This window comes from Eucyclogobius newberryi, unplaced genomic scaffold, assembly GCF_026437365.1.
Source record: "Eucyclogobius newberryi isolate DKJ021-1_F unplaced genomic scaffold, fEucNew1.0.hap1 SCAF_10, whole genome shotgun sequence".
In the NCBI taxonomy this organism is placed as follows: Eukaryota; Metazoa; Chordata; class Actinopteri; order Gobiiformes; family Gobiidae; genus Eucyclogobius; species Eucyclogobius newberryi.
The window spans coordinates 15,798,264-15,822,105 of record NW_027315724.1 but is presented as its reverse complement, the minus strand read 5'-3'; the positions used below and the strand labels follow the sequence as shown (position 1 = coordinate 15,822,105).

At 39.6% G+C, this 23,842-nt stretch overlaps 1 protein-coding gene across 1 annotated transcript in view; it reads left to right on the top strand.

The window, feature by feature from the left end:
• Nucleotides 1-16,521, top strand: part of LOC140375260 (arf-GAP with Rho-GAP domain, ANK repeat and PH domain-containing protein 1) — a 35,460-nt gene extending 18,939 nt beyond the window's left edge. The window contains exons 14-34 of the mRNA XM_072461821.1: nucleotides 3,078-3,252; nucleotides 3,516-3,650; nucleotides 3,837-3,969; nucleotides 4,060-4,162; nucleotides 4,447-4,639; nucleotides 4,747-4,786; nucleotides 4,895-5,058; nucleotides 6,111-6,323; nucleotides 6,502-6,607; nucleotides 6,682-6,829; nucleotides 7,643-7,726; nucleotides 7,798-7,872; nucleotides 7,957-8,074; nucleotides 8,770-8,883; nucleotides 8,962-9,107; nucleotides 9,182-9,264; nucleotides 9,512-9,571; nucleotides 11,800-11,863; nucleotides 12,041-12,193; nucleotides 13,728-13,771; nucleotides 14,335-16,521. Of these exons, the coding sequence (XP_072317922.1) occupies nucleotides 3,078-3,252; nucleotides 3,516-3,650; nucleotides 3,837-3,969; nucleotides 4,060-4,162; nucleotides 4,447-4,639; nucleotides 4,747-4,786; nucleotides 4,895-5,058; nucleotides 6,111-6,323; nucleotides 6,502-6,607; nucleotides 6,682-6,829; nucleotides 7,643-7,726; nucleotides 7,798-7,872; nucleotides 7,957-8,074; nucleotides 8,770-8,883; nucleotides 8,962-9,107; nucleotides 9,182-9,264; nucleotides 9,512-9,571; nucleotides 11,800-11,863; nucleotides 12,041-12,193; nucleotides 13,728-13,748 (2,328 nt within the window). The 3' untranslated portion in view covers nucleotides 13,749-13,771; nucleotides 14,335-16,521. The remainder of the gene's footprint in view (nucleotides 1-3,077; nucleotides 3,253-3,515; nucleotides 3,651-3,836; nucleotides 3,970-4,059; nucleotides 4,163-4,446; nucleotides 4,640-4,746; nucleotides 4,787-4,894; nucleotides 5,059-6,110; nucleotides 6,324-6,501; nucleotides 6,608-6,681; nucleotides 6,830-7,642; nucleotides 7,727-7,797; nucleotides 7,873-7,956; nucleotides 8,075-8,769; nucleotides 8,884-8,961; nucleotides 9,108-9,181; nucleotides 9,265-9,511; nucleotides 9,572-11,799; nucleotides 11,864-12,040; nucleotides 12,194-13,727; nucleotides 13,772-14,334) is intronic.
• The last annotated feature ends 7,321 nt before the right edge of the window (nucleotides 16,522-23,842 follow it).

Here is a 23,842-nt window from a genome sequence, read left to right as displayed (position 1 = left end):
ACTAAATCCATAATTGTATGTGTGTTTGTGCTTTCGAGAGGGTCTGGATATGAATGTTACAGAACGTTTATGATGGTCTGGTCATTATAGAGCCAGTTTCCTAGAATGTTTGATTTGTATTGATTTTATAAACTCTAACATCCGCTTGCACAATGATTACAGGTGGAAATTTAGCTCTTGTACACTGTATGTTTCCTGGTCACACGAATCGATTATTTCAATAAATAAATATATCATTCTTATAATTATCATATTATTTTAATAATTATTTTCTGGACTATAAACAGTGTCCTAAACATACCATGTGCTGAGAGAGTTTTTATCACTCAGACAAAGCAGTAATTGCATTAATTACACCGGAAACATGTACAATAAGTGTTTTTGTTGAAAACACAATTTGACATTACTTAAGCTTAATCAAATTTAGTAAAAATCTAAAGTTAGATCGAAAGATTTTTCGTAAACCTAAGATAGACTAATTGATTAGTGAAACATGTTTTGACCCTAAATGTATTGTTTATTAATGTAAGTTTATGTTTTTGCCAGTTATAGGTGATGTATGATGAGATAATTCAAAACTGAAAATGTTCAGTAATAATTTAGTGTGGATCTGGGACATGAACATGAACTACATATTCATTTGACTATTAACTGGGCAAAACTAATACCTTATCTAAAGTATTTAAGAAGATTACTTTACTATTGCAGCAATTACTCATTGTTACTGTTAAATCCAACCTCAGTTACTGTCACTAGACTAAAACCAGTAAATTCCAACACATGTGATTCATATATATTACATAAATGCACCTAGACATGAAGGCCATTGAGCTCCTTTTTAGTTCTTTTATGGTTTCCTCATTCCTTATGCTTATGCAAGAGGGAGTGTCTTCGAATGAGTTGTGAAATCTGAAATCTATGTTAATGGACTTGTTTGCGTGTATATGCATGTGTGTGTTAAGGCTCAATAGTGATTAGAATAAGGAGGGGCTGTCTATATTTGTGACATGGTGCTGTGGAATTTCCCAATCAGATCTAAAAGAGCTTATTGGTTTGAACAAAGTTTCAAGTCTGTCGAGTCAGAGTCGAGTAGTTTGTGGTTTGTGTGGCCACCTTGAAACCTTCAGCTGTAAAAACACTGCATCTTTCTTTTCCCAGCACAACATATTTCCACTCCTCCGAGCCCACTTCCTTGTTCTTTTAATAATTTGACTAAAGTCTAAGTCAGGGACAGTCTGAAATCTGTTTTGCTTTTGTGGCTGATAACTAGGGCTGTGCAGTTATCGAAGTTTAATCGAGGTTGAGAGTCAGTCATTTCTAATCGCCAATGATGCGCTGGGATTTTTAAATCAAGAGAACTACTACCTCAGTAAAAGCATGTGGTCTGGAGCAGAAATAAATATTTTTCGGTTAAATGGCATTGATTAAAACATTACCATTGTTTATGTTCAGGGAATTCATTTTGATAGCAATTTTTAATGCAACAGAACAAAATGGAAAACAAAAAGTAAAGTTAAGAAACCAAAATGTATTAAACAGTATTTCTCTAGCACATTCCCCACAGTTATGGCTACACCCTAAATTAAATAACACGAACATACATTTCGACTTAACTTAAAATACCCTCCCAACATATTTACATAACCTGAACACTGCGCAGTGTATTACAAAGGATTTTCTGTGGCCATAACTACTCTACTTCTGTATTTAAGTGTTTTTATATTGGCCCGATACCGGTACATGAACAAAATGCCACATATTGTCCATTATTTACATATTATACATCCCCAGTCTTGATTATATACTTCCACTCCAAGGTTTTTTCCTGTTTCCTGGTATGTCTGCGTTATACCTCCCCAAACGTTCATTAAAATTCTGCGCTGGTGCAAAAGAGGCTCTCGAATGTCCCCACAGAGCCTTCATTGAAATGGCAGAATCACTTGAGTTTGTACTCGTCCGTCTCACACTTACAAAAAGCTGACAGAGCATCACATGACGCCGAGGTCCGGTCAGCAGGACGAGAGTCACCAGAATGCATTCATTATTGTGTCGCTGACGTCGTCCCTGTTTATCTCAAATCTCGAATATGCTCTTTCCTCTGTCCGTTTTGTTCAGTTATAACTTGTTTATACGAGCGATATTGACAAAATGACTATCTCAATATTATGTTGTATTGTAAGTATTGCGTAAAGTCTGAATGGACTGTTAAATTAACCAAAAAGTCCAGAAATATCAAAGTATACTTAAGGATTCCACTGCTTTGTTGTGATTTTATTCGTAGTGTGTTTATTTTACAACCTTATTGAATTTTTTTTATTTTATTAATTTATTTTATTATTTAGTCGCATATTTCTAAAATAACTATTGCAATATTATGCATCTCCCACTTCTAATTCATATATTTTTGATGACTAAACAAACAAAGGACCATTCTGACATCATAATTTACCTGAGTTTAGTTTCTGAGATTATAATGGAATATCATGTTTAAAATGTGCATTAAAAAAGTAGAAAATTCAGAAAGAAACCTGGAGGGCCAAAAAATGCTGATTCTTTGGCCACATGTGGACCCCGAGCCATAGTTTCAACCCCAGTGTTCTGTTCTACTCAATGCGCTTAAAATGAGTGACAGTTGTACCATTTTTGTAGCTAAAGCAAAATCTATCAAAAATGTCACTGTGTTTTTTCATATATTTTCATGAATATTTTATTAAACAGCAGGTTCATTTAAAAACTATTTGACTGAAAAACATTTCTATTGACAATCTTTCAATCCCGTATCAGACAAGCGCACTGGATACTTGTTATGTTTTCTGGTATTTCCCAAGGATAGATGTTTCTTATCCACCCGGCAGCAGATTTATTGTGGAAACATTTGCTTGCTGTGAAATTAAGCAAAGCCCCCACACATCACACTGTGCAGAAGTGTTGGATTATCCTCATGATTTATAGGATTGCTCTGGACATGTTGCCTCTTTTGTTTTGCCTCTATTATCGCCACAGTAGTGCAAGTCATAATGGATCAAACAGATAATAACAGTCTATTAAAATATGAATGATTTGCCTTCCCGCTCCAGGCGCTGTGCATAAACGTGCAGGGCGGCGATGTCCTGGAGACGCTGCGCCTGATCTTCTGTGGGGCAGATGTCAATTGTTCGACCGGTGTGCCCGAATGTCCTTCCCCGCTGACGCTGGCTCAAGCAAGTTCCCAGCCTCTACAAGCTGAGTTGATAAGCCACAATCTCAACAGAGGTGAGTTTAAATGTCATGAGAAATACACCATAACCCAGTTGTTATCTGATGTTACAGTGAAAAGCTTCAAAAAACACATTATTGTATTGTTTGTAATGGACCGATTGAGAAATGTTGCGCAGGGAACGTAGAGTATTATCTTTTTAACTGGTAAATGATGGCATGAGCAGGATGTTTTATTCCACATGCTTACGTCTTTGTAGATGCACACTTCTTTCTAATCTCCTCCTCGCCGGTCTAACCTGGTGCTGTTGCTTTCACAGAGTTGCCCCGGTCAGAAGTAGACGACTGCATTCACGCTATGCCGTACTCGCCCCCATCCACCGTGTGCCTTAATGGCTTTCTGTTTAAAACGGCTTCAATGACTCGACCGGTCACAGATCGCAAAGTAAAAGAAGGTGTGTTTCTTTATTTGTAATGTTTTTATTATATAGATATGAGGTATAAAACGTTAAACTTTGTAAGTGGGAATGTATTTTTGCACTGTTTTTTTTTACCATTGACAATTACAACAGTAGTAAGGCTTTTCAAATAACTCTGAACTCCAACTTGCATATACATGTATACATTTTAATTTGATCTAGAGTTTAGCCGGCGCTGGTGCACACTGAACGACGGAACCTTCAGCTATTATGAAAGTGACAAGAACTCAAACCCCAACGGATCCTTAAAGGCGTCGGAGATTGTGTGTCTGGCAGTTGGCGCGATCACCCATGGGTAAATGCTGTGTTGTGTTGTTTCACGATATTGTTTTGTTGAGTAAATAGTGCATAAATACTGAATGTGAATGTGTTTTCTTCTGTACAGGTACAACCACACGTTTGAACTGTGCACAGAAGCGGAGCGTCTGTATCTGTTTGGCACAGATGATCCTGACAGCCACAAGGAATGGATCAAGTCCATCGCAAAGGTGTGATTTAGAGACACTTAATCCAACGTTCCTGTAGAGAAGAATGGAAATGACAGTGTGTGGAGGAACATTTCTTATGGTTCAGCTTCTTCTTCAAGTGGACAATAATGATTTACAGAATCATGTATTTTGTCCCCGAATTACTGTATTTAGATGTAACGTCTTTTGCTCGGGAACTAATCTAAGAGAAAAGAAGTGCCAAACATCTATATATTAATACAAAATGAATGTGTGTGTTTACCATAGCATCAGAACATTACATTTGAACTCAATTTGTTTCTTAGAGCATTATTCCAGCCAGCGCAGAGTCTCTGCTGCGGTTGGATTTCGTCCGAATCGGGAGGTTGAAGTGTAAAGGTGGTTTGAATCTGGAAACGTCCAAAGTGGGCTGGTTTGCGTTGGAGGGCTCCACTTTGCACACGCACTTGGAGAAGGGCCAGAATGAGGAAATAAATCTGCGCAAACTAACTGAACTCTGTAAGTAAATCATGATATACGGGCTCATAAACGTCACATGTGTTGCGCATTCAAAACATATTTAATACATGGACATTTGCCAATATCAGTGTTACGTTCTGTTCCAGCAACCCAGTCGGACGTTCTGGTTCTGGTGGAAAAGGGCAGGTAAGGAACCAATTTCTTCTGCTCTTTTCTTTCTCTCTTTCAGACTCAAGTTGATTCTATGATAATATGGGAGGAAATGGAGACGATGGACTTCTCTTTATTTCTCAGGACCCTGTACATCGAGGCGGAGAGGAAGCTAGATTTCTCCAGCTGGTGCGAGGCCATTACAAGCGCAGCGCAGAGTGGAGCGGCCACACTGAGCGAACAGCAGCTCACAGAGACAGACATCCCCGTCATAGTGCACAGCTGCATCGGCTTCATCACACAATATGGTGAAATACTTCGCTTTTTTCATTCATATTTCAAACTCCTCTATCGTGGTAGTTTGGGGCAAGCAATTTGGCCCACATCCTGACCACAGAAGTGGTTATCAAAAATGAAAATTACAGGAAATATCAGCATCACAGTAAGAATAAAATACACTATAGCTTTCTTTTCATGAGATAAACCATTTTAAAGTGCATATGACAAGTTAGACTACACATTTCACAAGTGTAGCAAACATATTATATTTACATGCAACCATATTGTAATCAAGGGCCAAGATCTGTATAAATTACTTAATAGTTATGATGACACCTTTTAATTGGTTAAATAATTGTTTAAAATGTCCCAATAAAAGTAACTAAACTGTCCCTGAATTCTTAGACAGAATTCAGAATAGATCCTTTGCAAATTACTTACTTTGATTTACAAGTGAACTGTAATATTGTACAATGAAACAATGTAATGTCATATTGTGGAACACACCCCCTCCGAAAATATACATTGTGCGCCGTAAAGTGCCTATGACAGATTCGCATACTCACTGAACTAAAATGCAGTTAAGATAAATATAGTCATTGCTAAAAAAATATAACAATTTTATCCTTGAATAGCAGTTATTTTAGGTTTATAATTGTACTTCCTGGTTGCAATTGATAACATCACACTGACTAGGACATTACCTAGCAACCACTGGGCCAAAACCAATCTAATTTCACAATTCTTTTAATTTGACAAATAAAACATAGATTTATTTTTATTAATCTATGTTTAGAGGGTGAAAATAGTTGCTTCTTTTCTGTCAAAAATGTATAAACTCTTTTTTTCCCTTTTCTTATTCAACCCTATTGTATTATGTCACTTCCTGTAATTTTCTACAGATTTTTCAACTTTTCTCCACAAATAGCTTCTTGATAGGTGTAAAACTAACATTTATATTTACAACCGATATAAATACACCAAATGAAAATATATTTAAAAATGTGAAATAATGACTAGCGTATTGAAATACTGTTTGTGTAATTATTTTGTTCCCTGTGTTCTTTATATATGTGCACAGGTCTAACATCTGAGGGCATCTATCGAAAGAGCGGGGTAAACTCTCGGGTCACAGCACTTTTAGACAAATTCCGATCAGACGCGCGGCGCATTTGTCTGAGGGAAGAAGACAACGTGGTGGACGACGTCTCCAATACGCTCAAACGATTCTTCAGGGAGTTGGACGAAGGCCTGTTCACCAAAGAAGAGGCCCCGAACTGGCTCTTAACATCCTGTAAGTTTACTACACGAACATTGTACATTTCATTCTTGTAAAAACTACATTTATAATTCTTTCTATGTATTTTCTTGATTTTTCCGTCATTTCTTTTGCCTTTCACCTTCAACATGTTATTGAAGTGGTTGAGTTTTTGTCATACCGTACCCTTTAAGTTGCTCTTATCCTCATTCAGCCATTCAGGACAAAGACGCCAAAATCTCTGAGTATCAGCAGTTGGTCGACAAGCTTCCTCGTGTCAATAAGGCCACAGTAGAGGCTCTCGTAAACCACCTGTATTGGTAAGAAACAGACACTTATTTTATTTTGTCACGGCACGCTGTGTATTCATTTAAGTTCTTATCTTTCTTGACAGTGTTCAGTGTCATGCGCATAGCAACCAGATGAACATCCATAACTTGGCCATAGTGTTTGGCCCCACACTTTTCCAAACCGATGGAAAAGACTACACTGCAGGACAAGTAATCGAGGACCTAATAGAACACTACACGACAATCTTTGAGGTAACTGACGGAATCCATTTGGGGTCATCTACAGTATGAGGTGGGGGAAAAAAAGATACAATTGAGACGATTCATGTAAGGAGACTCCTATCAAAAAATATTGTAGGCTCAAATCAAAATTAATATTTTATTTTATGATTATTGTATTGTATTTTTATTTTTTTCCCTCCATTCCCTATTAAAATATGAGAGGAGTTTTATTAATAAGAGTTTTTTGTTTTGTTTATAAGAGTTCTTCTATTAAGAGTGTTTTTTTCAAACTTCCTATAAGTTATCTGTCCTTTTCCTCTGTATTTACTGCGTTGTAACACCGAAATTTCCCCATGTGTGGACAATAAAGGATTATCTTATCTTATATTAAAAGCTGCTTCAACAAAGACCAGGTTTAGGCTGTGTGTCGTTATCCAACCTGGTTATCCTTGTTTTTTAGTTCCGTAAATAGTGTTTGTAGACGTTTCGTTGAATCGTTGAATTATTAGCAGTTGTTATATATCCTGTAAACTTCCTTGCAAAGAGTACATTTTTTAACATCCTGTTGCTATTTTATTCCGTTAAGATTTCTAATGTTACACGATGAAAGAGGAGAGTAGTCAAAGATTAGGCTTTCCCTTTTGAGGGGATAACCGTTTTCATGGAAGACCACCCACAACCAGGATTATTACAGACACTGAACTGTGTGTGTGTGATACTTTGTTTGTTTTTTGCTTGACATTGATACAATAGATTTCAACTTCAAAATCTTAGGAACATAAACAGCAACTTACGGTAATTATAGCAGTATGTCAAATAATTATAGCACCTTTATGTTTGCAGGTGAATCAGACACAGATAGCCAAACAGCTACAGGAAATTGAGGTGATTATTCGGCTGCGGGAAACACTGAATAACAAGTTTACAGTAAGTAAAAATGCAGGTTTTTCTTGAATTGTTGCGTTATATTGTTGTAATTCACACTTTGTTCACATCAGGCAAACTCTCAAGGAGGACACATCATCTGTACGGTTTATCTGGAAGAAAAAAGCCTCACAGAGCATCACGTCAAGGTAATGTACCATCGCAAAATCAGCTTCAGGAAAGAAAAAAGAATGAACTGAAGTGATTTTAATGTAATTTGACTGTTTTGTCAGATCCCCGGATCGATGACGGCAGCAGAACTGACCTGGGAAGTTTTAGACATCCGCAAAATCCCAGCGAAGGACAAGGAGTACTGGAGCTGCTGGGAGATCAATGAAAAGGAGGAAATGGGTGAGACAGACTATTGTGCGATAAGTTAATTAGAAAGGAGCCTGGATTTGTTGGAACGCTCATTTCTGAATTATTTTACTGCGTGTTCTGTTACATCAGTTGTGTGATGGAAACAAGACAATGCCATTTATTCCAAAATATATACATGAAACCTTTCTTCTAATTGCAAAACAGAACATTTGATGACCTCTGTGTAGCTTGAAATTGTTGTAGCCCCTCCTGCTAAAAGGCAAAAACACAGCAATTTAAAAGAACTTGACATAGATGGTCCTAAACATAGATGTTGTGAAGAATATGAATAGAGATGTGAGCTATTAATGACACCCAGACTTCGGGGTTTGCCTGTGAGCTCATGTTTGAGGCCTGCTATGTGGGCCATCTGGTTCCTCCACGGGAAGGCCGGAGATGGCCTGTACACTGCCGGTAAACCTCCTCAGATATGGCACACTTCCATCCCTTACGAAACAATGAGCAGTCACAATTTGACAAAAATGCTGTCTGTTTTGTTTATGATGAGGATTAGCGAGGTTATGAAATCAACTTGTAAAAAACAAACAACATCACTTCAAAGGACACCAAGCAACATTTTTCTTGAATATTTTGTGTGTGATGTGTTGATGAAGGCAACGGGCCACGGGTGAAATTAACTGCACTGTACTTTCTTGCAATATGGAGTTTGTTTTTTTGTTTGACAGAACGCCCTCTACACTATACGGAGCGTGTTTTACCAATCCTTCATTCCTTTGGCACCGACTCCAAACTACTCATCAAGAAACACCCCAGCATGGAGATAATGCTGTCCTACCTGGGTAAACACAAATGCTACTTCCAAGTATTCAGAGCATGTTTATCATTCAAGATTTCAAGAATATTACTCTGTTCTTCAGCCAGTAAACCAGATCCCTCCAAACACGGCAAGATGAAGTTCAAGGACGGGAAAAACATTCCGGGACTTGCGCGCTTCGCTGCCGGGTTTCACGAAAAATATTTCACTCTCACAGCCAACTGTCTGAGAATGTACAAGGAAGTCACGGTAAGACTGAGCCACACTGTGTAATGCAGGCGTTGATGTTGTATCGTCACTTATTCTGGCCGTTTACGTGACAGAGTAACCGACCAGATCATGAGTGGTCGGCCAAAAACCTCATGGTGTACATGGGCATCAAGAAGAAACTCCGTCCAGCCACTTGGTAAGCACAGGCAGGTGGACAGTGTAGAACTTATGTGTCAAAATGTTCTTCTGACCTTTTAAATAAAGTTATGCAAATATATTTCTAAAACTATAACCCATTATTACATTGTGAGTTCCAATAATATTGTGGTCATTCTAACTGCGTCCACTAGATGTCGCCCATAGACCAAAAGTGCTCTATCTGGACTTAGTAACAAATAGTCATGGGGCTCTACAAAATGATGTTTTCTCTTTCTCTGTTTCAGTTGGGGGCTCACTCTGGTTGGTGAAAGTAAAAAACAAGACAAGCATGAAAAACAGCAGTGGTGAGTGCCTCTTTATGAACTTTTTCCAGGCAATCACAGACATTTAATTGTTTATCCACATAGAGACGGAAATGGGATAGCCATTATAGAGCCATTTGCATTCATCTTCTGTCACTGTGTACAAAAGGGCTGTCCACTCATAATACGGCTAATGAGAGTTGCATTTCCAGTGTCTTGTGTGGCGCTTCATGTGGCATTTAACCAGTGCATGAGCCATTGCAGCAGGATAGCAGTGCTGACTTGGAGATACCCAAAGCTGTTGTCAATGTCAAATGTATTATAAAGCCCCTTTTAAACAACCTCAGGTGTTCCCGGCAATAAAACATTATAATAGTAAACAAGCTAATAATTACAATACAAGATGGTCTGGTCTATGCTGAATTAATACCAGAATTATATTAATACCAGAGTTATATATATATATATATATATATATATATATATATATATATATATATATATATATATATTTATATTTATATTTATATTTATATTTATATTTATATTTATATATATATATATATATATATATATATATATATATATATATATATATATATATTGGGTAAGACACCTGTGTGAATGTAGTGTGCGTGAGTTTGTGGCAAAGATTGGTATATTCTTTCAGTCTATCCAAGAGCAGCTGTGAAAAGCACATGAAAGGTGCTATTTGCATTCTAAACATTATATTTTTTATTGTTGTAGGACAGTTACTTAGTTTTATTCTGTAGAGATGACTATCTTTGACAATCTTCAACCACCTGTAAATCATCCATAATGTTCATTTACATGTTTGTCATCTTGTAAACCCAATTTGTTCAGAGATACATTTACAGTTTGTGTTTGATACAATAGTTCTTTAATGGTGGTCTATCTAAAGTAAATTAACCGTATGTGTAGATGGTGTGCACATTTGTCCATGGGGTTGTGTTTCTTGGAGTCTTTGCTCTGTCAACAGCAGTCTGTATCCGTGCTGGAGCTGTGGCGGTGCTGTTCTCGTCACGCTGCGGGCGGTATATCATCTCTTGGTTACGCTTCATCACAACGTCCCTCCTAGCTCCAAAACACACCTGAGAGGAAGAAAGTAAAGGGAGGAGGGAGGGAAGTCTGGAGGAAAGATAAAAAAGAGACGAAACTGGGAGGAAAGGGCGCTTTGGAGAAGTGCTTTGTATGACAAAAAACAGGGCTAACATCTGCTGCAGGTGAAAGAGTTGTTTGAAATAGGAAAAGTAAAGTTAGGAAAGTGAGTTAAAAAGGCACACAAAAAATGATACTTAAATAACAACTAACACTAAAACTTGTATTGAACCACTAACACTGCTTGGGATCACATGAGTGAACCTCATCAAGGCTGTCTTTGTTTCCACTGTTGGACGGATTCTAGTCATGGACAGATTTACATTTTATGCTACTGGTCATTTGTGTTGAGTAGATCTATAGTTAATGTTAAGGTACACTTTATTGTCCCAGTGGAGAACTTTGACCATTCAATGCCGCTGGGGCATCCCTCAGGAGCAGTGGGACCCATCTCCAGGTCTTTGTGCCAGGCTTGGCCAGGACTACTTTATGTCTTGGGTTGATGGGGTGAACTGGAGTGCCCAGAGGAAACCAGACACGGGGAGAAACATGCAAACTCTCCGGTCTGCTGTGAGGCGAAAGTGCTAGCCACCCTGCCACCGTGCTGCCAATTGAAAGTCTGACCATAGACTAGATGTGATGTGCTGATGCAGATGCCTCTATTTACCCACTTTAATCTACTGATCTCTGTTGGCCCTGATGAACTTGGCCTGAGTGTGTTGTGAGGAGAATGTGAGATACACGTGCCATGCTCCAGACTGACTCTGCCAGTGGAGCATCAAGTGTAACATTGTTTTGTATGGATTGATGTTTTGTTGTCTCTCTGGTGAATGGTTACGAAATTGTTTAGTCTCAATGTGTGTTCATCACAACAATATTTGTATAAATATAGCATGTTTGTTCAGAATCAGAGCATAGCTGATGACTCAGAGGGCGCTACAATTAAAGTCTGAGTGTCATAAAATATGCACAAACACAAGCAGACACTACAGAGCCTGCCTCCATGGGCCCAGACCTTAAAAACAATAATAAAGGTCTCAATCAGTCGGCCTCCTCCAGGAGTTTCAATCAGGATTTGTGCCATGGGAAAATATACTAAAATCCTGTTTGCTTTTCTCCTACAAATCTCTGTTGTTTTTGTGTATGTGCAGGTATGTGTGCTGTGAGACTCAGGCAGACCTGAGGGAGTGGTTTGCTAGTTTTCTCAGTATACAGGTAAGTTTTGTCCTTATAAGTATGTTCAGAATTTCCTGTATCTCTATATTTGTATAGACTATGCTTTATCTGTGACGAAGCATACTTTAATGAGTTCATAGTAATAATGCCCTGCGGGTGTCTCAACCTGCTATGTCTCTTATCTGTCATGTACGACCCCTGCCTGTCTCATTACAGAATGATGGGGACATGTGGCCCGAGGATGGACAGAAGCACGTCAGCCGCGTGCTGCCGGATATGCACCATGGTAATGTGTCACTGATTCCTCTCCGTGGCAGCGAAAACGAGATGCGGAATAGTGTTGCAGCTTTCAGCCAAGACCCGCTTGGTGTGAGTCAACAATCACTGGGGCTAATCAAGAGGAAGCAGGCAGCTCCGAGTAGAGCTCCGGCTGTGCAGAGAGACTGAACAGGTGGCACATGCCCCTCTGTCAAAGGCTAATGTGGGCTCATTTGTATGCCAGGACCAATATTTTAAGTAATACGTGAAGATGTAGACTCCTTCAAAAACCTGTGTATGTCCAGGCAAATTCAAATTGTACCAGTTTTAAGAAACTTCTGAACAAGATATTTATGCCCATGAAGTGCCTGTGCAGTCTCTCTGTTTTGTGATTTAACCTAATTCACTCCAATATTTAAATATATACATAAATCTAAAAAACTAACAACTAACTAACAAACTAATCATTTCAACCACAAAATGGATTGTCATTGTGTGAAATCTGGAGTAGAAATCTAAATGGGGTCTTCATCATACTGTACATAATATACACACACACATATATGATAACGGATCCTGTGGGACTTCCAGATACAGACAAACCGAATGATATTGACAAACCAACCAAACATTGTGGTTGACATGGCAATACCAAGTGATGGCAACATCAGGAAAAAGGAACACGAGAAACTGGAGAAATAGCAAGGTCTCAGAGAAGAGCTGGTGAAGGCCTGGAAGGTGAAGGTGGTGCCCGTGGTCATCAGCGCGCTTGGGGCAGTGACCCCCAAACTGGAAGAGTGGCTGCAGCAGATCCCATAAAAAACATGTTGCATCTCAGTCCAGAAGAGTGCAGTAACGGACCAGAGCTTATATATGCACATATAGTCAAGCCTGACCAGCAATATCTTTTTTTCCCCTCTCATTTTCATTTGAAAATTGTGTGCAGGCATTCAAAATAATTCACTCTGCTGCGAGTCTGGCAGCTCTGGGACCAAATGTCTGTAATATGATGATGCAGTTGTCCCTTCCTGCTCCGTCTTGCAATCTCACAGCTCTTATTATGTTTTTCAAGACTCCGGCAGCACTTAAGTTTTCGCTTCAGTGTTGCCTTTCCCATCAAACATAAGGGGCCAGTTTATTGTGGTCTTGCAGATAGTTTGTATTGATTCCCAGCCCCTTGGCACATCATATTTTTGTGGATGTGTGATTGCTTTGGTGGCGGTGCTGTGCGGGAGCATAGATTTGATGCTGGAGTCTGTGTTGTGTGCTGTGTGTGTGTGTGTGTGTGAGTGGTCTGGTTCACACATACTTATGTCCAGTTTTCAGCTTCAAGTGAAAAAGGGAATCCATGGAACACTGGCCGAGTGTGTCAGAGTATAGGTTGTTTGTCTCTGACGCACTGACAGTTCATATATACAAGAGTGTCTGTGTATGAGAGAAGGAAACAGATGAGATGCCTAGGTGACTCTGTCCATGGCTCTCAAGGTGAATACAATGATGGCTGGCAAGACTCATGAATGTCAATGCCGGTGAACCAGACCACTCCTTATCTGTCTGATTATTGAACAGACTGCATGTTAAGCATGTTTTCTTTATGTGTATTTCTCTCTGCTTTTATCCTAACACATTTGAACATATATTTCAGATTTTTAGAGATGTCCGATAGTGGGATAACGGTTTGAAAAGAAGGTAAGATAGTAACACAAAGTTTGTTTTATATTACATATGATTAATTATTCATTCGCCGAAGGCCCGAAGTCACTGGGATAGGCTCCAGTCACCCGCGACCCCAAAAAGGGATCAAGCGGTAGAAAATGGATGGATGGATGGATGGATTCATTCTGTGTCAATTTACCTTAGCAGTTCTCAATTTTTTCACACCAATTGCTATCTAAGAAATGATACAGCTTTCTGAGTACCACCAGTCATCAAACGGTCTAATGATGAAATGAGTTATGAGATAAATGATTGCCTGATTAAATGAAGTAACCATTACTGTTAATACCGCTCCATTATCACGTCCATGGCTGAAAAATCTATTGCTTGCCGAGACCACTTATGATATGATTGCCATGGTTCCGTAGCAAAGATGAACATTTTCAAGTGTGACCTCTCTATCAAGTTTGAGACTGCTGTGAAATTGTCTTTGGAGTTGGGAGCGAAAGATGCATGCTGACTTCTCCATGGCAGGTTCACTGTGAAAGATTGATATTCCATCCAGCATCTCAGAGCTTTGTGTGTTTTCTTCACAGGGTGGAAGACGCCCCGGCTCCCCTCGCTATAGCCATAAGAAAACTGCAGGCCATTCAAAAGTCTAGACCCAGAACAAAACATCCTTAGACTTTTCATGGCTTTGAGCTGTTACATTGGGAGGACTTGTACAGTAGCTTCATGGACTACAGTCACGGCTACTAAACGGCTCAAGTTTCAGCCTTCGCACAGCTGTTCTTTGGGCTTTGTCACATCTATGTTGCATCATTTACAGATGTATGAAGGACAGAAAACATTTACTGCCTAATGTATTATTTAGTATCAAAATATCATGTTTAATTGTTGACGTCTGTTTAACTCTATGTGCTATTGTGAGCCAAGCTGATGATTTTCTGCAGTATCGGTGTTTTTGGGCGAAGGCTTGGTGCGATTTGATGGATGATTGTCACTAGGACTATTAGCAGAATATAGTAATTTTTGACTAAAGGTTATATGTTTGATGGTGATAGTTTCATATCACTGTAAAAGGTGGAGAAGGCATTGAAACTGTGCATCAAAAAACACAAATGCCTTTGCTTGTTCTGGCCAGAGCCGTTAGGAGAGAGTTGTGCCGAGGATGTCGTTGGATTTGTAAAAGTTAAATCCTTTGCTAACACAAAGTTTGAGTCGTCATACGGCTCGGTACTTACAAACTCTCCAACAAACTTAGCAGGCAACTAACGTTAATTGTAATCCATGCATTCTCAAACAACTGTTGATCTGATGGGACGAGACTGCTTTCCTTGTCGTCATCTTTCACTCACCTGCATTGCTTAAAGTATATTGTATAATAGCTTTATTTAAATCAAATGTGTAGCTGCAAACATGATAAATACTCAGAACTTTTCACCACTGTCAATAAAAGTATTAGTCATGATGAATTAACTTCTTTGTATCATATCAAAACTTGTAGCTGCCGTTGTTGCTGTACCACAGTCCATAGGTAAATGTAAAAACACATTTATTTATTTTTTAACATATGCTACAGTTGGATGAGGTTGACATGTTCTATCTTTGGTTACAGTACATTCAGTTATGTAAATATATGTGTACATTTTCAGATAGTGGCTACATACGCTATTTTTGTGGGCCCTAATGCCTCCTGCTGAACTGGCTCATCTGATCACAGTACTTTTTCACCATAGCATCATATTGCATTGGGAAACAGACCTAAAATAAATGTTACAAGCCTTATTAAAGCTACGGAGCTCTGACAAGTCCATGTAAAATGCGCCATGCTGAATGACTCTCTGTATGTGGCCCTCTGCTGCGAATATGCTTCAACATGCCGTCCTCTGTGACCCTGTAGTAGTGGTGGCTTTTGTTGTATAGTTTTATAGCTGTTATAACCTCACCAGTAATGTACATACAAATATAGTCTATTAAATCACAATACATGTTTCTTTTATTCTTCAATACATCTATGACTTGTTGTCATTCAGGCCTGTATCATTTGGATGCAGCCGCTTGATTCCTGTAGCAGCATTATAAAGTGATGGATGATGAACCAGGCAGTGTTGTTTTGCTGTGCGGATTCTACACCTTGGCCGTCTTTGTTTTGTTTTGCCCGAGGATACTCTTGTATAGACTGTGTACCTGTTCCACTGCCACAATGTTGACTAATGCGCTGTCCAGCTTTCTGGATTCACTGCTGCGATTCAGAACTTCAATTCCGGTTTCATTGTTACGCTATTTATTTGTCAGTTTTAAAGCTAAATCATATCCACACATGTACATTAAGAAGGTCTGACTTAGACAATCATTCAAATATGGTTTTGACAAGATGATGAAACCAGCTGAGGGCAGTGGAATGCAGGTCTATTGTGCTCCCGTTTGAACAGAATCACTCAAATATCTGTTAGCCATTTCTAATTTTCATAATGAGTTAGGACTAAACTAATGGAGACTAAACCAGGACAAGACTTGGGCTAAAACTGGACAAGAACAGGACTAAACCAAGGACTGAACTCAACGCAGGACAATTGAGAACGCAGCCTGAAATTTGATGGAAAGCCTGGTCGTTTTTGCATAATGCAGTCTAACCCAATTCACGTAACTTCTTTCTGTTATTTGTTCGCTACTGTTAAATTATGCATCTGATATAAATAGCTTTACTCTCATGCAATGTAAATGTTCTTTGTTTCCCTGTTTTTACACTTCAGAAACTCTAATAAACATATCTCATCTTCTGTGTTGCTATGGCTATGGCGTTATTGCAATGCATTCCCCCCCCCCCCCCAAGTTAATATTTTCTCTCAAATATTTTTCAAAAGGTTGGCTTCCTCCAGCTCTGCTTTGCCCTCTCTTGGTAATCCTCTTGTTTTTTCCATTGCTTTTTATTAAATGAGTTTCCAAACAAATTCTAATCTGTCCCGCAGGGGAACCATGCAGAATGTGTGTGGTATAAGCAGCAAAGGATGTGCAATATTGATTCTCAAAAAGTGGGACGAGTACCAATAGCGGCACGCAAACTCAAGCGCACTGAACAACTACTGGCCAATCTGACTTTGACTTTTGTTTCCTTTCTTCCGATATACACAGTAAAGCCTGGCCTTTAAATACCAATATAAACATTTTTGACATAAGCTGCTTGATCCATCACATTGAATATTTTATATGTCGCTAAAGGTGGATGAACTGTGCCCTTTAGAACAAGTCAAGTTTCTCCTGCGTGTGTCTTGGCTCATGTCACGCCGCACAGCAGACCCGTCCATGGGAGGGCTGTGGGTAAAAACGTGAGGGGTGAGTTGGTGATCCAGGGGCCTTGCGGCGGGAGCCCTGCAGAGCTCGTGCATGCGTGCGTTAGTCACCGAGGTCCACCAGTCCTCATGAGCGGAGCTGACACAACGGGGCCACAAAGCACCCTGAGACACACACCGCCAACACTCCCAGCAGGCTGTGGGACAAACAAGACCTTCACTGCCCCATCCACGCGAATGGGACAGGAGCGCCACAGGGAAGGAGCATGCCTGAGTGTACAAGCCTAAGTGGCATTTACTATATAGGTCACAGGGTGCTGGCAGGAAGGCATACAGGCTGATGTGTTCGAGGTATGAGCACTTACGTCATGGCATATATAAGAAAACATTTCATGACAGTTGCAAATGAACAAATATTCTGTGAAAGATACTTAATTGTTTCTGTAGGGAAACTTGCCCTTTGTATTTGACCCATTCTGGCACTGAGCCAACCTGTCAGGAGTAGTGGGCGACCACAGTGGGCCGCGCTCATTGACCCATCTACAATATTTGAATTAGCTTTATTAAAGATGACCTTGCACAGGTAAATTAGCCATGATGCGCAACCACACTTCAATCAACAAGTATTTCAAGTATAAGACACGTTTGACCTATAGGCATCAGCAGTGGTGGAAGAAGTGTGTTGCTTCTGTATAAGTAAAGATACAGGAGTCTAGAGAATCCCTCATTCTCACAGCAGCGTTCCATCGTGGAGAAATCGATTCAGTTGAAGTCATCTGGACACAAAAGATTTCCGCTGATAACAATTTATCTGACATAACTTTTTGATGAAAGCCAAAATGTCCAGATGACTACAACTGAATGTTTTTCTACTTAAAAATACAGTATCTGCTCAAGTAAAAGTAGAGAACTATTAAAGCATCAAATATAGAGATCTTGATGAAGACTGTATTTTTGTCAAAACATAAAGATTGCCTAAAGATTTCAAATCCAACTCTTTTGGCACCATGGGCCTTAGAAAACCTGTCAAGGATACCTGCTCTATAAATGCAATTACTTAAAAGTAACACGTATCCACTGTAAAATGTACTTGAGTAAAGTACAAACACCATTATTATTTTTTAACTTAAGTACTGTACTTTTACTTTTGTTCTGTTTTTCTTTCCACCACTGGGCATCAGTTAATACTCCCTCATTTGTCTGGTCAGTCTGAAAAAGGTCTCCTCAAGGACCCTGCTAAGACTACACACTTTTCTTATTGGATATAAAAAAGGTGTAGTCATATCTCCCAGAGTTCATACAAAACAAAAGCCAAATTAATAGAAGGTCTGATGTTAGCAATGTAACACAAGTCACATCCACAAAAGCATTTCAGTTGCAGTCAATTTTCTTTCCCGCAGCACATTTTGCAGTATTTTCCATTTATAGGGGCAGAAAATATGATCCAACTCATGTGGCGAGTGAACTGGAAACGAGCAATTTTCGAACAACACAACAAAAATACATTAAAGGCAGAAGTGGAATATTTGAATTTGAACATTTGGTCAGTTCAACCGAAGCCGTCTCTCCCGCACTGATGTGACTGTAGGCTCCACGGGCAGAAGGAGACAGCGATAACGTCACCTCAGAGACTGACTCCGGGCGAGCCAGCACCTGTCTGCCAGCTTGCCCACCTGCCGGCTTCCCAAAATAAAAATGTAAATTCCTCTGTCATAACTCCTTCTGTTGAGAAACAATGGGAAGGACAACCGCAGTGCGTCTCATCCCCTGAAGCCGGCACATGTCTCCTCCACCTGAGGAGCCAATTTCTTTCATTTCCACCACAGCAGCGTGAGACCAACCAAATGGCAGACTGAGCGTTGGACGAGGAAGAGCCCATCAAAGCTATAGTAATAACCAGTTGTGACTGAAGCACACCTGAATGCAAAGTGTGTGTCTATGGGTGCCCTTTACATTTAAAACAACACCTCTTTAACTGCATGGCAATGGTTTAGTATGTTGGCATGACGGAAAGGTTCAGCAAAATATGGAATGCTATAAACAAGTCTATATTTATTTTAAATGTGATGCCTCAGGTTAAGGTTTCAAATAGAACTGAGAGAAGTTGTTTATAGTGGAGATGGTAGTAAGGCATACTTTTTGTGTCTAGTAATGGAAAATGTACTCTATGATGATCTTTTTGTCCAAGATGGAATCCCTTTAGACCACATGTGTCAAATACAAGGCCCGCGGGCCAAATCCGGCCCGCCAGACGTTTTAATCTGGCCCGCCGAACATTTCCAATTTTTATTTAAAAAAAACTAAAAACTTTTTTTTTTTTTTTTTTTAAATCAATTCACAGAACCATAGTTACATCCGTAACCGGTTTTGTCGCTAAAACTACGCGTCCCACAATGCCGCCGGTGGCCGCCCCTTCCCCACAGGGCTCTGCTGCACTGCTGTGTAAGCTACTGGGGGAGAAGTGCACTTTAAGCACTTTTGAGCAGAAGTTTAGTGGTGTGTCAGTTCAGGTGCACAGATAACTACACAGACGTGGAAATGTTAGTTAGTACATTTGAAAGGTTTTTTAGATCTTGAAGTTTATTTTGTTATAAAGTCAAATGTTTATCTCTGTGTAGATCAACTCAACAAAGTTGTAATGCACATAAACTGAAGCACAGTATTGGTGAAATTACACTTGTTTTTCTTAAAGGTTGAAATGACGATTTTTTTGACCCAAATCGTTGTCTCATTTCCTCTTGTGGCGTGGACTGCCAATTAGTCCTGCCACGTATCAATCATAAAACGCACCTACTGCTCACCTGCAGCCGGCGATAGACTGTTTGAGCTGTCTCAGAAGAAGACGGAAATCTACGGAAGATGAGAGATGCGATGCGATCCGTCGCGCTGATAAACAAACGCACGTGTGTGTTGTATCAGTCCGCACGGGGGAGTGTGCATGTGCACTTCCGCCTGCGTTCTCAAATCGCCGAAAAATCGTCCATTGCGTCTTTAATACATTTCAGTTTATGAGAACAAAAACCTTTTTTTTTTTTTAAATCGATCCAGTAATTGCTTCAAAACAGTGTAGGCTATATAAAGCTATTTATTTCTTATATTTTTAATAGTTTTATGTTTTACATTACCCAGCGTGAGCGTCGAAAATTCGGGCCACGGCCCAAATGAATTTGACACCCCTGCTTTAGACCATCAAAATACTCTGGAACGAGTATGCTTAAATGGCCAATTGGGGACGGAGTTTCTCCAAAAAGCCTGTCTCCAGAACAGAAAAAGCATGCAAGAAAGAAAATACTATTCTGTCAACTGGAAAAAAGTTTTAAGTGAAGATGTTTCGCCACGTATTAAAGTAGCTTCTTCAGTTCCTCTTTTTCCTTTCTTTCTCTTCCTCAAAGGAACTAAAGAAACTTAGATGAGTGAAAAAACTCCTTAAACATGTGTTCATGTTGACAGAATTCCTTTGGGACTTACCCAAGGGACCACTACGCACACGTCTATGGCAAGTAGCCTGGTTCTTATGGGCATGATTGATAAACCAATCAGAGAAAGGTTTGGAACCTGGAGTTTAGCATGAGACGTCTGACGGAGGGTGGTGATTAGGCCAAGAGATCCTTACTATTAGAGAAGACAGAACACGCTTGGTTTTCAGGCCACTCTGCAAGGGCTTTGCATCAAAGAATAGGTCAAATTAAAAGAGAATTTTTAACTCCATGCATATGTCAAGAATCTTTGAGTCATGATGAAATTCACAAAATCTCAGATAGTGGAATATTCAGATTCATTTGTCCAAGCAAAGCCTGCTGCATTGCTCAGTACCTTGTGAGTGGTTTGTAAATACAATAGTGCTCATGTCCCTGTTGTGCAGTGTGGGTTACTCTCCTGAAACCTGAGCAGAAGATGGAAAATAATGGCAGCTAATGACACTGCTCACTCACTCTGACCCTAATGCTTTTATACCAATGATAGCTCTATAGACACATTCATACAGCACTTTTCTACCTTCAAGGCACTCAAACCGCTTTACATCAAGGAACCAGTCACCCATTCACACGCAGAATCACACACCAGATGTTCGCAGACACTGGGGGCGAGGTTAAGTGTCTTGCCCAAGGACACAAAAGCAAAATTCACCTGAGACAGCTGCGATTGCACCGCCAACCTGTGGGCCAGTGGATCGAACCGCCGACCTTCGGATCAGACAACGAGCACTCTACCGCTGAGCTACTGCCGCACTCAAATCTATATTCTTACAATATTCTTTTCTTCTTTTCAATCTATTCTAAACATATAGGCTTCACAACATAATGCATTATCCCTATTGTTTTGTATTGTCTTTAATGCCTCTTTAGTGCCTCTTTAGTGCGTTTGTCACTGTGTTTGCTTGATTGAATGCATTCTTCTCCATTTATTGCATCAGTAAAAGAACACTTCCAGGTCTGTTGTCTTGGTAACCCACCAAATCTATTCTGTTCATTTTGCCTATAAAAGCCATAGACACGACAGCTTCCAGAGGTTGTGATGAGGGGAGCCCGGGTCAAATTCAGATCAAAAATGCAAGAAGAATTACGTTGTCTTTTATTTCTTTCTCATTTTTTGTCATTTCAGTGCCATATTATTCACCCGGAGAGATGTGAGAATCCACGCTGAGGTGACAGACAGCTGACGCATGACAAGTTGACCTGCCCTGTCATTTCCTGGATCTCTGAATGTGTCATGTAGGTTAACAGTAACAAAATATGCCAGAACAAAGAGCCAGATGCCCCAGTAAAAATGGTAACAGCCCTGCTTGAAAAGGACTCTTTGATTAATTCCATTTATCTTTACTGTGAAGCGTCTGCCTATTATTGTGCCACAATAAAGCATTTAAAGACAGACAAAAAATAATTAGTGTCGACACTGAGGCATAAAAGCACCAAGAAAGAATGTGCTTGTCGAGGAAACAGGGAAGTAGGGAATATAAAAATTAAGTAGTAGAAGGCTTTTTGGGAGATTGGGATTGAGTCATGTTACTAAGTGAGGGGTGAGTTTAGACACTGTGCAACAAGTGTTTTGGAAAATTGTTTAAAAATGCTAGTCTGTTGCTATTTTTATCAGTTTGAACCTGCATAATTTGGTTCATTGCGCGCAGGACTATATTAGCATTGTGGGGCCTCTAGTGTGATAAATTAGGTATTAGTTTAATATACATAAATACACCATAGTCAAAGGGGACATATTATATGCAAAATGGACTTTTATGAGAGTTTGACCATGTTACAATGGTGTTCTTTCAATATATTCTTGTTGTATTTTGATTGATTCCTGCTAGTTGGATTAATCTTAAATGGTCCTTCACCCACCCCCTTTCTCCTCCCACATCCTTGTACTTAAATGTAATTTCTAACTCTAAGATTTCAAGTTATGCACAGGTTAAAAACTTCAGTAGCCATTTTATCTAAACAAAACCACATAAATGACAATCTGCTGCATATTCAGATGTGACTAACCCAGTTTTCAAGGGTCACTTTCTATAACTGAGCTGTTTTAGAGCAACATTGCATTTTACAATGAACAAAGTATAACATGATGATCTACTTGTATGTTCTTTAATACTATGTTCCAGGAATAAAGCACAATATTTCTCTTTTAAACATGATTTTGTTGGAGTGTAAACTGATGAATTACTTTTGCAAACTGTGTTCCCAGACATCTCCAGATTAATTTTCCGGTCCGAAGGCTTATTGGATAAGTCTGTTGTAGCATGAAATGTGGGCAGAGAGAGAGAAAAGAGACAACGGCGTATGTGCAACGCGTGTGTGCAAGGGCTTAAACCACTAAGCCACCGGCGAGCACAAGCCTGATCAAATCTTGTGCACTTCCACAAACACTCTGTCTGCAGTCACCTCCAGCTGACGCCTTTTACTGACACTTCTGTCTAAGGACTCACACTGCTCTTCTCCTTTTGCTGCATCTGATTAGCCCCCTCCGGCCCCTCCCTCCCCCCTCCAAGTTTATCATCAATTACCGGCCCTCAGAAATATAAGGGTGCTGATCCTTCTCCTATTCCCATGGCAACCACCTCTTGTCTGCTTTCAAACACGATCAATCAGACAGCAAATGAGAAGCTGCCCTTCTGCACCCGACATATTAGCGAACTGGTCTCGACTTAAAGATGGCTGTGTATATTTTAGTGACCGTCTTGATCACTGTAATTTTAGCTTATTTTACTTTAGTGTTAAGAAAGTGTGACGTGAGCTGAAGATGGTGATGTCTTCTTTGGGAGAGTTTGGATCAAAGGAATGACTTTCAGACTTGACTTGAAAACGGACAAATTTGAAAAACATTGGGCGAGATGAGGTGTTTCTGTTGGGCTTGGTATACCGTAAATTGACTTAAGTCTAATCATATTGGGCCATTATTGTTGTTTTTGTAATTTGTATTATTGCTATTTTCTTTTGCTCTTACGTCGTGTCCCCAGTTGTTGTGTGTCTTTAAAAAACTTGAAAAAATATACATATATATATATATGAAGAAATTAAAAGGGATCAGAGACCAAAGGTTTATTAACAAGTACATAACACAGATAAAAGTCAGATGTGTGATGTGAAAGTGTGATTCCGGTATAAGAATACTGCCATCGAGAGTTGGATGTGGCAACAAAAAACAACCAAAAGACCTCTTTAGTTAAAGCCATCAAACTTTCATGCTTTTGCTGCTTTTTTATGATGTAAGTCAGATCCATCCGTGCCGTCTCTGCAGGTGCACGTGTCGTCTCACACGAGCAGCACTGAGCCTGAATCCAGTGTGAAATTTGTGAAAAATCTGTCTGAAAAGA